At 39.6% G+C, this 15,240-nt stretch overlaps 1 protein-coding gene across 3 annotated transcripts in view; it reads left to right on the top strand.

Moving 5' to 3' along the window:
- The window catches only part of LOC126979554 (calcitonin gene-related peptide type 1 receptor), a 105,869-nt gene extending 91,059 nt beyond the window's left edge, over positions 1 to 14,810 (top strand). Inside the window, exons 4-8 of one of the 3 annotated variants that reach the window (XR_007732841.1) lie at positions 6,932 to 7,029; positions 7,813 to 7,907; positions 8,051 to 8,813; positions 9,590 to 9,754; positions 12,216 to 14,810. Coding sequence is in view for 1 of the 3 variants with exons in the window: in XM_050828915.1 (XP_050684872.1) it covers positions 6,932 to 7,029; positions 7,813 to 7,907; positions 8,051 to 8,813; positions 9,590 to 9,634 (1,001 nt within the window). In the remaining 2 variants the exon portion in view is untranslated. Of the gene's footprint in view, positions 1 to 6,931; positions 7,030 to 7,812; positions 7,908 to 8,050; positions 8,814 to 9,589; positions 11,533 to 12,215 lie in introns of those variants that run through there. The other 2 variants (XR_007732840.1, XM_050828915.1) reach the window with 2 other exon arrangements.
- Positions 14,811 to 15,240: the final 430 nt, after the last annotated feature.

Genomic DNA, 15,240 nt, shown 5'->3' with positions numbered 1-15,240 from the left:
ACACATCCAGATGGTCGGGATGATATCTTAGCTTGTGGCGAGTCGTGCGAAGGTGGAATTCGGCGGCAGGAATCAGGTTAAACAGCTCTTCGGAACACTCCCCGTGATAAATGCGGTAGAAGACACACCATGAAGCGACGTCTCTACGCAAGGCCAAGTGATACAGCCGTTCGCAGAGCACTGGGTCCCCGACAATTCGAGCTGCTCTGCGTTGCACGCGGTCAAATGGATCGAGCTGATACTGGGGTGCGCCAGACCAGAGATGACAGCAATACCCCATGTGTGGCCGGACCTGCGCTTTGTAGAGCGCTAGAATGTGGGCCGGCTTGAAGTATTGCCGTGCTCTATTGATGGCGCCCAGCTTCTTCGGAGCCAATTTGGCTCTGCCCTCCAGATGGCCACTAAATTGGCAATCGCTCGAGATTTCGAGACCCAGTATTCCGATACTAGGCGAGGCTTTAAGAGAAGTGTTCTCGAAGAGCGGTGATACGACAAATGGGGATTTTTTAGTGGTAAACGTGCAAACTTGAGTCTTCTGGGGGTTAAATTGGACAAGGTTCAATTTACCCCATTCCGCGACCTTCTCGAGAGAGGACTCGATAGAAGACACAAGTTTCTCCCGGCACTGGTCGACGATTTCCCGAGAGAGACCTGCATGGCCCGTGTATACGGCATCACCAGTGCTGTCATCTGCATAGCAATATATGTTGGAGGTGTCCAACATATCATTGATATGCAGAAGAAACAGCGTGGGAGATAGCACACAGCCTTGGGGCACTTCAGCATTCACGGGCTTCGGGTTCGAGCAGTATCCGTCGACAACGACCTGTATGCTGCGTCCAGTAAGGAAGCTGGAGGTCCACTTGCACAAGCTCTCGGGAAGCCCAAATGATGGAAGTTTTGAAAGGAGCGCCTTGTGCCATACACGATCAAAAGCCTTCGCTATATCCAGGCTAACTGCCAGGCCTTAGCCCCTGCTTTCAAAAGCCGCCGCCCATCTATGTGTTAGGTATACCAGAAGATCTCCTGCCGACCGACCATGGCGAAGGCCGAACTGTCGGTCGTTGATCAACTGGTGACCCTCTAGATATACCAAGAGCAGGCGGCTGATTATGCTCTCCATGATTTTGGAGAGCAGGGAGGTAATAGCAATAGGCCTGTAGTTTGCCGGATCCGAACTGTCTCCTTTCTTTTGGATCGGATGGACAAGGGCTGACTTCCATGAGTCAGGGACTAAGCCTTTGGAATAATGGTGCCGGAATAAACGCGTTAGCACCGGCGTCAACTCAGGGGCACACGTTCTAAGCACGATTGGAAAAATGCCATCCGGCCCGCTCGACTTCCTGACGTCCAACGAAAACAGAGCTCGCCTAACATGTTTCTGTATGAACTGTACTTCAGGCATAGAGCTCTGATACCGCGGGATGGTCGGCGGTGTTTTTCCGTTGTCGTCAAGAGTCGAGTTGCAGGCAAAAAGAGCGCAAAGGAGATCAGCTTTCTCTTTTGCCGTTTGGGCCAGGGTGTCATTTCTCATGTGCAACGGCGGCAGGGACGGCTGGTTGAAGTTACCTAGAGCAGCTTTCGACAACGACCAGAACTTGCGTGTTCCGGTCGGGTAACTGGAAAGCTGCTCGCCGATTTTGACGACGTGCTTCGATTTCGCACGGGCGATTTGCCGCTTAAAAATCTGGAGGCACGGTTATATTTCCTCTTAAGAACTTTGCAGTTCGGATCCCAGCCCAGCGCCGCAACCCTATTTCGATACGTCTGTTTTTTGCAGTCAGATGCTGCTTTAACTGACGCATCAAACCAGGTCTGTGATCTGCCACCGGTCGGTACTACAGAGCATGGTATAAAAATATCCATGCCCTGAAGTATCACATCGGCTACTGCAACGGCGCAGGCACTAGGATCGTCGGAAGGGAAACAAACCTTGCCCCAAGGGTAGGATGCAAAAAAGGAACGCATCCTATCCCAATCTGGTGACTTCTAGTGCCAAACGCGGCGGGTCGCTGGTGGTCTGCGACATTGGCGTCGGATAGGCAATGGTCGGACGTTCCGAGAGGGGCGTCGACAAAGACCTGTTAACCATCGGGATTTGTAGTCAGCAGAAGATCCAATAAGTACGGCGTGTGGCTATCCACATCCGGGAGCCGCGTTGGCGACTCAACCAATTGGGACAGACCATACGCCAATGCAAAATTATGCACAGATCGCCCTGCGTAGTCTGTGGTACGTGATCCAAGCCATTCGGCATTGTGCCCGTTGAAATCATCCAAGACTACGATTTCAGCGGAGGGAATCTGTGCAAGCACGTCGTCAATTGCCGCTTGAACGCAGCCCATGAGTTGATCGGTTTCTGCGTTACCACTATGGGACCTGTAGACACACACATAGATGCGGACGCGGTCCTCTAAATCTACGCGGAGCCAGAGAGTAGACAGGTCCCTACCCTCAAAATTGCCGAGACGGTGACAGCAGATATCCTCCCTAACGTACACACATACCCCGGCATGAGGCAAAAAATTGTGCTCAATTTTGTACCCGGGCTACGTTAAATATGACGTATCGCTAGGACGAGATATATCTGCGTCTCCGTAAGGAAATACAAGGCCGGCTGCGCCGTCTCAAGGTGGTGGTGGACGGCGTTTAAATTGGATTGAATTCCCCTAATATTGCAAAAGTCCACGTTGAGCGTGGAGCGGGGTGCCGTGGTGTTACTGCCTCGTTTGTCCTCGGTCATGCGCGGCTCTGTGCCCTCCCCAGAATACGATATGTACGATTATGAATGTATTATTATTACACTGAATCTTATTTCCTATAATTATAATTATAACATGTTTATAAAAAACAACATTATCAATATAAATTTTATAAATAGAGTCTGACCAGCGTAGGTTCACTACTATTCCGACTGTGTTTAGAGCCAGGCTAGCGAAACTCTAAGAAAAAAGCGATTCACTCGATTGTATGAAACGTGCAGTCATTGACAGATTGACACATGACGGCTATAATAGTTTTGTAAAAAAAAGGAGATAGCCGAAATCTAACAGCAACTGTTCGCTCTCAAACTTAGCCGGATTTTACTTCGGGACCAATCGCGATACTGTAATTACTACTATTTCAAACTTGTGTCGAATGACTGCACGTTTCATACTAAACTAAATTTCAATTTTAACTTAAGAAGTCCCGCCTCTTATTACGTAGTATTTACATCCTCTTTGGTTAGACACACGCGACGTGCCGTTGACAAATAGCAGCTACCTTCTGCATATGACCCATAATCCTGTTATTTAGTGAAAGCCTCTTGAGATGATAGTCGAGGCTCTTTGGTATAAGCCTGTTTACGGAAACGTCTATTATAATTATTAGTTATTCAGGTCAAAATGCGAAATTCCACCCACATCACATAGACGTCTGGCATTTCTATACTTTGAACTCAATTGAGTAGCACCAGAAACTTTTTGCCACGTAAAGCCACTTCGTGGAACCAACTTCCAGCTAGAGTACTCTCCAACTGATTCGACTTTCAAACTTAGAGGATACTCCCCCTTTAACAAGAACGGGCGCTGCTTATTGTGCTGCCTGGTTTGTTTATATTGATATACTTTTGTTATTAGCTTATAATAATTTATTCAACAGTTGCATTATAAGATTTAGTTATTAGTTATACAACGTGTTGCATACAATAATTTTTCTACGACTAGGTAATTTAAAATAAAACAAAAATTAAACAAACAAAATATATAATTAGTTTTCGAGTTGCCGCTTAAATGGGCGGGAAATTTATTGTATACATTACTTATCTGTGGTGAGTTGATTCATTTTTTCTTCAAGAAATGGCAATGGAACACTCATACAACCAACGCGGGAAAATTTTAATGTACTAAATATACCTAGCAGTATCATGACTAATTATATTAACAAGTTTTTTTCTTAAGTTGATATTAAAATGTTAAGTTTAATTAATTAATTTATTTATCATTACAAGGAAACCTAAAAAACTCATCACAAGAAGTGAACCATATAGGGAGAGATACAAAATATGATTATAGATGTGTCCTAACACATGTTTCATAGATACAAAAATAACAAAGAGAAAAATCAAAGATAAACAGTCACAAACGCAAACATTCACAGAAATATTTAATTAGATTATGCGCATTGATACACAAATAAAATAAAGTTTGGGGCAACGATAACAACGATTTTAATTTTAATTCTGAACCGAGTCTGACCACAGCAAGAGAGCACGAAAATATGACGATGTCAAGAAATTAATTGTTATACGATTTACACATCCTGTGTAATGGCGCACGAAACCCAATGTTTGTTCTTGGGGACGATAGCTCAAAAGTAATGCATGAGCGGAGAGAACTGGCTGGGACGTGAAGGCCTATGAGACTGATGATGAATGATTAATGATTTATACATGAAAATGTTATGTGTGTATAGTATGTACCCTAATATTTCTATGAACCTATAATACCTTGCCTAGATTTAGTTGTCTGTGGTAACAAAAACAACTGTGCTTTTTGACAGTACGGTACCTAAGCAATGCTTTTTAGGCCATAAAGCAAAGACTTTTTCAAAGATTCAATAATATTTGCACTTAAATTAGTGATCGTCAAAGAGGATGTAAATACTACGTATTAAAAGGCCGGACTGTCTTAGAAAAAATTGAATTTTAATTTAGTATGAAACGTACAGTCGTTGAAATAGTAGGTAGTAATTAAATATTGCGATTGCCCACGAAGTATGATCCGGCTAAGTTTGAAAGCGAACAGTTGCTTATGACGTAGTGGATTTCGGCCATCTCCTTTTTTAATAAGATTATAGCCGCCATCTGTCAATCTGTCAATGACTGCACGTTTAATACAATCGAGTGAATCGCCATTTTCTAAGAGAGTTAGAGCTAGCCTGGAGATCGTGGCTGTATAAATGACAGATAAAAGGACAGGAGTAGAACAAATATACTTATAATTATTGGTCGCATAACACAGTGTCATCAACTTATCTGTGAACTGATGTGTGTCGCCATCGTCGTTTCAGTTTTGCTAATTAATTCCAATGTGCACAAATGTCGATGCATATTTAACGCTCAAAATTCAGAAATATTGCAATAAAACACACGGAACACTCGAATGTAGTAGACACTGACAGTCGAATGACATTTCAATATGGCGACCGTAGTTCCTGTTTTTGCCACTTCACAGATCAGTTGGTATGACTATACCTTTACCTAATTAGAGTCTTCTATCTCACGAAAGAAGTCCTGCGGCATTAAATCGAACTAATTAAGTATTGTTTTGTAATATTTATCCGTTTATTAAAACAAAGAAATAAATTTTAAGATCACCACTTTTTAACGAAAAAATGGGATATGAAAATTTGTAGAGACCAAAGTGTACCCAGCCGCGAGGTTAGCAATATTTCTTCGCATGCATGCAGCGCCGCGTTTACGAGACTTCTTTCGTGAAACGGACTTTACAGTACATATATGTAAATTGATATATCACACTCGTTACTGTTTTGAAGTTTTGTTAAGTATGATTTGTTGTTGAAGTATGATTTATTACTTCTTAGTAAGTCAAAACGTTTGAGTAATTTAATACATCACTTTACATACATTGTATAAAATATAATGTAAAATGCTGAAACTGTAAATATGTAAATCTAAGAAAGCGGTAATGAGTTTCTTGCCACTTCCTCTCATTAAAGCTCAACTTTTCCGATGTGGTAGTAAAATCTTTGACATTCATAAGTGTTTTTTGACCTAAGTGAATAAATAATTTTGGGAACGATGTCTGGTCCATACGTCAACTCGTGAACTGGTGCTGCTTGTGGTGCCTGGTCGATCTGTTATAGTTAACAAATCATTGTATTTGTTGAATTATATTATACAATTTGTTCTTTATTACCATATATGAAATATTATTTGAAATTTAAAATGCTTTTGACTATGAACATGACTTATATATCTATTGGATGCAACACCTTACAAACTAATTTGTTTTGTTTATTACAGCCATAATTGTAAAATATTCTATTGATTAAAAAGAGTGGCCGTTTAGTTACTTGTACGGTCTTCTCACAAGCTCTACTTTTCCGAACATAATATGGTAGATTCAGTAATTTAAAAGAAATTTTTGTAGTACTATTCAAAAGCGCTTAGTTTAAGGCTAATTGAATTAAGTTTATTTGACTTTGACTTTTCTTTCTTTCTTAAAGACCGGTAACGCATATCTTGTAATATAATATAATAATAATATAATATTGACACACTTTTTACACAAATTATCCTACCCCAAATAAGGCATATATAGCCTGTGTTATGGGTGGCAAGACAACGATATATTTAATACAATATTCTTACTTAAACATACATAAATCATAAACATCCATATTCATCATATAAATGCATGCACCTACCGGGATTCTAACCCGGGACCTCTAGCTTAGTAGGTAGGATCGCTAACCACTAGGCTATACAGAACTTGTATATCACTTTTCGTGAGTATCAGTAAGTATACTCGTAATTGTTGCAGACTTCCATTGCTAAATCGAAATATATATCTATAATTGAGTATTTTGAATATTTAATAATTTATGAATACCACTTTACTTTTTTTTTTTGGTGTCGGTACCGACTAGTTCGGACCATTCGGAAGTCCTTCATCAGGGTGAGTATGGTGGGCTCGCGATAACGTCCCACCTCTTACTAAGAGGACTATGACCTATGGACTTCCGAATGGTCCGAAACTATTAGGTACCGACAGCGACAAAAACGTGAGTAAAGCCGTATTTAATAAATAATTTAACCTCTAGTTTGCTTTGCATGAGACCACCGTTTAGTACTCTGTTATTTTTCACACAAGACATTAATAATGACTCATGAAAGTTTTAATAATTTAATTTTGAATATTTTTAGTGATAGCACACAAAGAATGTACTGCCAATGGCACGTGGTGGACACATCCCGACACGGGGAGGCCGTGGTCCAACTACACCACCTGCGTTCCAGAAGATGTAAGATTGCACACTTAACGTATTATTCCAACGACTACTACCAACCTGGTGGTAAATTCTGCCATACCCACCGTCCAAGATTTGTACAATAACACTCAAACGAATTTGATTATCTGATTATGATAGGCAATCATTTACGTTTAACTGAATTAAAATATTATGACTGTTCATTGTCAGTAGTTTTTACTTTAATAGTGATTTTCATTATTATAAGACTAGAAATTAGGGATTGCTTGTATGTAATTCTAATAGCCTTCATAAGTTCATATGATACATAATAGCCTTAAGGGTATACATACACAATGTATACACTTTTATAATGAACTCCCAGCAACTGTTTATGCATTATCTATAACAAAAATTAAATGTTTTCTTAAAAAAATGGCTCTATCGTAATTCCTAATACTCCACAGCTGAATATCTGTTTAGTGATCAGAAAGCCTGTGACCAGATTATGATTATTTAATAGCAATATCAATGACAGTACAATTATGTATATTTTATTAAAAAGAGCGCAAAAAATGAATGCGCCATTTGTTTTCGAAGCGGTAGTAGTATTAGAAATTACATCAAAAAGCATTCATAAAGAATAAATTTTGAGAAAATTAATGACTTTTTACTATCGAAGGGCCAATAGAACTGCTGATTAGATATTTGATGTTGTCCCAAATATTTCGTTTTCTTTCCAGTTGATCATCTCCATTTAGATATATGAATATAATATTTTTCTGATATTAAAAACTTGGTAATTTTTCAAATCATAATTATTTATTGTTTCCGCAGGACGTCACCGATAACATAATAGCGTTGTACGAGACTGGCTACTCCATATCTCTGGTCGCTCTCCTGATCTCACTAGCAATACTCTTCTATTTCAAGTGAGTATCAATTGTTAAACTAGTTTCAAGAAATCGAGACAATAATTATCAGAAAAACGAAATTAGCAAATATTTTAGAAAATGTTACATAATGTCATGTAGATAATGTAAGGCTTGTTATTGATCGGTATTTCTCGTTTCAGGAGCCTGAGATGCGCCCGGATCACTGTGCATATGAACCTCTTCGCGTCGTTCGCCCTCAACAACGCACTCTGGCTGGCTTGGTACGGCCTCGTCGTTGATTCCGCTGACGTCCTCACTGAATCCCCAGTGTGGTGCCGGACTCTGAATGCTATCCTACAATACGGTCTGCTGACAAACTATACCTGGATGTTGTGTGAAGGACTCTACCTGCACACGGTGCTCGTCAGTGCCTTTGTGTCTGAGCGGCGGTTGGTGCGAGCCTTGCTGGCTGCCGGATGGTTGCTGCCGGTACCGTCTGCTGTCATCCACGCAGCTCGTCGAGCGGCAGCCGACGAGCCTATGTGCTGGGCGGACGACGGCGCGCCTCGACCTGAACTAGCAATTCTCGTCTGCATCACTGTTCTGCTAAATCTGGCCTTTCTCTGCAACATAGTGCGGGTTCTCTGCACGAAGCTGCGAGCCGGTGGTGGTGCCGGGTTAGCAAGACCATCAGCAACAGCGTTACACGCTTTACGAGCCACTTGTCTACTGGCTCCTTTGCTTGGAATTCAGTATCTGTTGACGCCTTTCCGGCCGTCCAAAGATGCGGGCTGGTGGTTGGCATACGAGTACGTATCAGCGATTATCACATCTCTCCAAGGACTGTGTGTGGCTGTGCTGTACTGCTTCTGCAATGGGGAAGTACTAGCTCAGCTCCGCAGACGCTGGAGAGTGCTGACATTTCGACCTCGAGCTAATTCAACTACCAACACCACAGTTTCGGTGAGTTAATAAGTAGGTTTCATTTCCTTTCATAATCCAAATACTGTTGAAACAGTGTTGTAGAGAACAATTTTCCCTCCGCGTCTAGAAGTTTTCTGCTCCGATATTCAATATTATGTTTTGTAAAATTTAAGGAAGCACCTTTGTCATTCATTTTGCATCGAAAATTAATATTGTCTGCTATTCGACAACTACGTGTTTCACTAAAAACGATTAGCTTCGCAAAACCACTTCGTGGATTCATCTGTGGGCTGATGTATCCCTAAGCTGGTACGAATGTAGGTAACATTTGTACATACTCCAATCTCAAATTTCGCCGTAATCGATCGGCTAGCGATCCTCTGGTAAACTTAGCTAACACATAGATGGGTGGTGGTTATCTAAAGGGAGAAGACCTGGAGTTACTCTGGATATTGCGAAGACCTACAATCATATATGGCACAAGGGACGCCTCTGTAAGCTTATATCGTTGCTGGTGTTTAAAGTCCAAGTCAAAAATATTTTATTGACATAAAATCAAAAGATTGCTCGTCAACGTCATCGAAACCTTCAAAATAGAGTGTACAGAATTGAATTGCACATAGTAATATTACTATTTATATAAATAAGATGGGTTTATTAAAAAAAAATGTGTTTCCTACTTTGATACATTAACTATGGCTACAAGGAACTTTCAATATTATCAGAGTTTTGATATTTTGTATAGTGTAGAATGAATCGATTAATCTTGTCTATGAACAAGGCATTCTTCTTTTTGAGTTTTTTATATTTCACAGTTCGTAAGATCTGGTGGGCCGGGCGGCGGGGAAGAGAAGGTCTGACTAGCGACCGGCGGCGCGGACGTCGAGGAGATCGTCGACGACAATCGACAACGTCGGATCCGCTTCGAGACCGACAGCGACGAAGACGCGCCGCCGCTTACGCGCCTGCTCTAATATCGAGTACTCACAAGCTTAATAACACAAAGTATTTAAAACAGAATAGTAAACTGTAGAAAATATTTTAATAAATACTTATTATTAATATTTTATCTGCCGTCTGCGTGACGTGAGCAGGCTTCATCTAGGAACCCGATATTTTGATTGGTGACATTTGTATTGGTTGGCGTAATCCTGGACCTGACGTCATAGTGACGATGATAACGGCCCTGTTTACATCTTTTCATTCGGGGATTGTAGTAATGTATAAAATTAAATAAGAAGCTATGTCACTTCCGGTACCTGCTTGTTTATATATAATATATAGTTATGTTATATTTATTACTTACAACACACACTGGTTGAAAACCTTGGTCTTCAGGCATGTGGTATCTCGGACGAAAAGATTTTACAGAGCTTCCGAACGCTGCCCATCCAAGTTGAATTAGACGAGAGACCTTTTTCTCGTAACTGGACCTGCCCAACTGGATTGTTTGTCCAACGACAGCGACGTACTCGTCAACAATTTCGAGAGTACAATTCCAAATTGTTACGGGAGTAGGTGCGACATGGACATTTGACATGATCTTCGTCTTGTCCATGTTCATTTTGAGACCTACTCCTTGGGAAGCTGTATTGAGACCATCGAGCATATATATAGCTTAAGTCTTCCATGGTAAGCCATGATTAAGATATTGCCTGAAAACCGAAGTTGAGTGATGTATTCGCGCTTAATATTGATGCCCAGTCCGTTACAGTCCAGAAGCTTTAAGACATCATCCAACGCAGCGAAGTACAGCTTCGGCGATATGGTATGGTATAGGGGCTCCTGTTTCCGCAATTAAACCACAAGTATGGGTCCATTTTCCGTGCAGTATTGGCCAGTAACTCCATCCCAGCTCCATCCAGAAGTTTAGAAAGTTCCTGGGGTGTTCGCAGAGTTCCTAGAGCGACCTCGTAATAGTAAAGGTTTTGCCCGTTGGTTGGCCACCCCCGCACATTCCAGGATTACGTGAGTGACCGTTTCGTCCTCAGCTAGACAGCCTTTGCACTTAGGACTGTCCATTACGCCGATATTGAAAAGGTGCTTGTTTAGTGATGTGTGACCCGTTAGGGTGCCCACCATTATACGGATGTCAAGTCTGTTGAGGCTGATAAGTCTAGTGTCAGTTTGGGCGACAGTGCAGGCATCGCTTCTTTCGACTGTCTACAGCTTGAGACATTCATCCATCTGGCGTTGTGTAGGTTGTTGGTTGGGCAGTGGCAGAAGTGGCAATGGAACAGTCACTTGGGTTGCCAATGCCCGCCTTGCAATATCATCCGCTGCGTCATTACCCAACGAACCGCTATGTCCCATTAATCCATTGTAAAGTTACCCGGTTATAAGAGGCAACTTGTTTCAGGATTTGTTGACACTTGTATATTAGCGCTGAATTGTAGGTTAGTACCACCATACTGTCAGAGTGAGTTCTGATTCTATGGCCATGTAATTTTCTTCTTAATACTGCGTTGGCAGCTTCCTTGATGGCTACACACTCACATTGGAAGATGGAGCTGTTTGTGCCCAAGGGTATGGAAGTGTGTATGTTCAGTTCCTGTGAGTAGATGTAGGCACCAGTTCCAGCAGCCATTTTGGAACCGTCTGTGTAAGTTCTTAATTCATTTACACCTGACTGGTCAGCATTCTCCTCACATAGCTGTAAGTGATAATTCTTATGAAAAAGATAGACTTCGGCGATATGACATCGCTTTGTCTGATTCCCCGCTGCAGTCGAATAGGCTTCGAGATCTGATCCTGGAGACGGACTCCTTCGTCTTTTGTATAACCTGCTTCAGCGTATGTATGTGGGCTATGGTGCAAAAGCCTTTTCGGAATCCGGCTTTTTCAGCAGGCTGGAAGTCATCGAACCTGCGCACGAGACGATTCTGATAATTCTAGAAAACAGCTTATATACATGGCTCAAAGCGACATGGGTCTAAAGTTTTTCAAAAGCGTTTTATCGCCCTTTTTGAAGAACAGCACCACTACCGTTCCATGCCATGCTTGCGGAATTGAACAGTTTCTGGAGGATAATAAGCACAGGAGTACCACCAGTCCTCAGAAACTCAGCTGTAATTCCATCATCTCCCGGCACTTGTTGTTATTTTTAAGCTGTTTGAGGCCATACCAATCTCGTACAGGCTGACGTCTAGGATATCTTCGGTATAGTTTCGGATTAATTTGGCTCTTAGGTCCTCAGCCTTGTTGATAACAGCTGTCCATGCGGTCGTGGATAACTGTCTGTAGAACTTCTCGACTTGCAGTTTTGGATTGACATTCAATGTAAGAGGCAGCTCTTACAATGCGGTGATCACTCCCAGTGTTCACTGAGTTGATCACAGAGACAGCATTGATTGAATCTGTGTTTTGGTCGACATATTGTAGTCAATCTTATTTTTTGGTGACACCATCGGAGCTAATCCAAGTCCGTTTGCGTTGTTCTAGCTTAATGAAGAAGGAGTTCATCATATAGAGATCCACCTTTTCCGTGCAGTCAGCCAGCATCTGTCCTCAGGCGTTCCGATTTCCATAACCAAATTGCCCCAATTGTTGAACTCATCGCCGCTATGTATGAACGAGGAACCCGACACCACCCTTGGATCGGGGCCTTATATTGTCATGTTTTTATTTGAGGGGGTTTCCCATAATCGCCACGCTAGGCAGGCGGGTTGGCGATTGCAGTAGATGGTGGCGTTCTCTTGGAAAGATGCTGCTCCGTTATTTGTAACCCTAAGTTGCCTCTTACGACACACGGAGATAGGGTGGTGCTATTCTGATGCGACTACACGTGCACTAAGGTACCTACTAGTGGTAAAATAATGCTTCTTAAATAGACGAATTAGCACCTCTAGATTAAGCTTTGAGATTTTATATCATTGTCATAGTAGTATATTATAGTCTATCTAGACTTATTAATTATCTAAGACAAATTATTATCACAGTGATGTTACATTCATCCAAAATGTTTTAAACAATGTCCAATTTCTCCATTCCAATCATCAAGGCTTCAGGACGTTCACTATTCAAATCTGTTAGGTAGATACATTTTTATAACAAATTTATAATTGTTACATTTGAGACAGGCATCCGTGACTTGTGTTTGTTTTATATCAAAAAAAATCTACAGATATATATATACTATACAATAAAAATATATTTACATAAATATATTATGATGGTTTTAAATATTCTTCTGAGTCGTATAGAGTGGATTATTCAAAAACCACTGCGCATTTTTTAAATAAATAAATAGATAGACGAAATTGCTTATCAGCAAATTTTATGCGACCCTAAATGGTTTCTCATAGTTTTAACGGTTAGGTATTAATAACATCCAATAACAGAAGGTTGAGTCAATCTGTGATCGTGGCGCATGAAACAGTGCTGAAACATCGGGAGCTCAACGAAAGCAAATATTTTAAAGAAAATTTCAGTCATATAAATAATTAAATAAGTATTATAATTAAGTATGTAATAGTAAAAATACTTAATTGTATTTAATTTGTAAATTATAGCAAGGAGGGGACTGAGCGCTTACATAACTAATTTTAAAAATTATTAAAACTATCAAGTTCTGATCGAAAAGTTTAAATGTAGGTAAGCCAACCCTAACGTTGCTTTAAATGTACTTAATTGTATGATAGTAAATATTACTTAAGTATAAATAATGAAGTATTGTTATAATATTATTTTCAACACGCTTGCTCGTAAAGTGACCCTTATTACATCATTTTTAGGGCCATAAACCGAACTATAGCACATGCGTGCATTAAATAATACACACTAATGCATAATAGAATTATTATCTACTTCAAAGTTAAATCAGTACCTAACTGCAAATTAGGTATATGAGAGTAAACAGAGCATTTTCAATTAAACCGGGTAATACAGTTTATTTGTTACAACAAAGAGGTTATATGCCGCTGTAAATCCAATTAAATTTTTGGAATAAATAAATGTGTCCCTAATTATGACGCAAATACATTTATTATTATCAAATTATTTATAATTCACACTATTTTGTTGTAAAATATATGCATCTGATCACTAAAATTATAATTTTGTAGTTGGCTGTATGTAATCAAACACCTTACATTTAGCGCGTGAAAAAAAAAAACCTGCGCGCCTTTTTCCCGTAACGATAAAATATGCAATTATTACTTATTGTTTGTTTTTTCCTCGCAAGTGTGTTGAAAAAGTGCGTATGATACTCGTGAGCAATTTGCTCACTAGACACTCGGCTGATTTACGCCCTCGCCTACGGCTCGTGTTTAGTGAGCAACTAAGCTCACTAGTAACATAATATACCTACTAATACATGCTTATAATTTAAAGATATATTGAGAGACTAATAAATCTCTTAAATATTATTATATCTTAGTACCTACCTATGAATATAATTAATTATTATATGGTCATGATTACCTAATTTATTGTAAAAAATGAAAAATAAAAAGTTATTGTGAAATGGTCTTAGCGGCCTACAAATTATATTGTACAAACTATAATGTAAGTAAGCAGTATTATCTATTTTTATGTATATTTTAGTTAAAATTAAGTGATCGTCTGCTTGGTCAATATTACGTTTGCTCATTAGAACACTCACAGATAATATAATTTATAATGTTTTGTGAAAGGCCCAGACTATAATGAAAGTCTAAATACTATTTGGTAAATCATTTTTATAAATAGTTTTTACAAGGCATCTTATTTTATATAGGAAATGGTCTTACTGAATATAGTTAGTTTTTTTTTACATTTCTGCAATCTCAACATAGAATATCCACAATATTGTTTATAGATACATATATTGTTTATTCAATTGTATAAAACGAGTATTTTATGAGCACTGTACATTAACTCGTATTACGAATTATTTACAACACGCATTTGTATAAATATAGAATATACATAAAATAGTATATCAATATACATAAATTAGTATATATAAACAATAGTACATTGTAAATATGTTCATTATCAACTGTACCAACACTTCTTATGAGATATTATGGAATTGGAAATAAAGTGTTATTTGAATGTGTTTTTTTTTTTACAAATTCACTTACTTCGCCTAGAATAACGCTTATCAGAGAGCATCAGAGGGACCGAGAAATTACGGACTTCTATTTTCCATTGTCCTGCCATACCTGCCTCGCTTCTCCCAGTAGTTTTAACCCTATCTTATAATTATGCACTTTTTTTTGGAGTAACCTAACCTGGCTCCTTTTTAATACATCCCTGACTTGAAATTTAACTCTCCTTTCAATGAAACCTTCACAGTCACTAATAAACAAACTTCCCAAATATACAAACTCTTTCAATTATGTGACTGTCTCATCATTAATAATAATATTACATTCTGTCATGCATTCATCTCTCTCAAACACCATTACTTTCATTTAACTCACGTTCTCTTTCCTTCCATTCCTTTCCTCCTCCTTTAGCGACTCCGCAACCGTAACCATCC

Source organism: Leptidea sinapis, chromosome 3, assembly GCF_905404315.1.
Source record: "Leptidea sinapis chromosome 3, ilLepSina1.1, whole genome shotgun sequence".
NCBI classification, from domain to species: domain Eukaryota; kingdom Metazoa; phylum Arthropoda; class Insecta; order Lepidoptera; family Pieridae; genus Leptidea; species Leptidea sinapis.
This window is presented reverse-complemented; position numbering and strand designations above follow the sequence as displayed.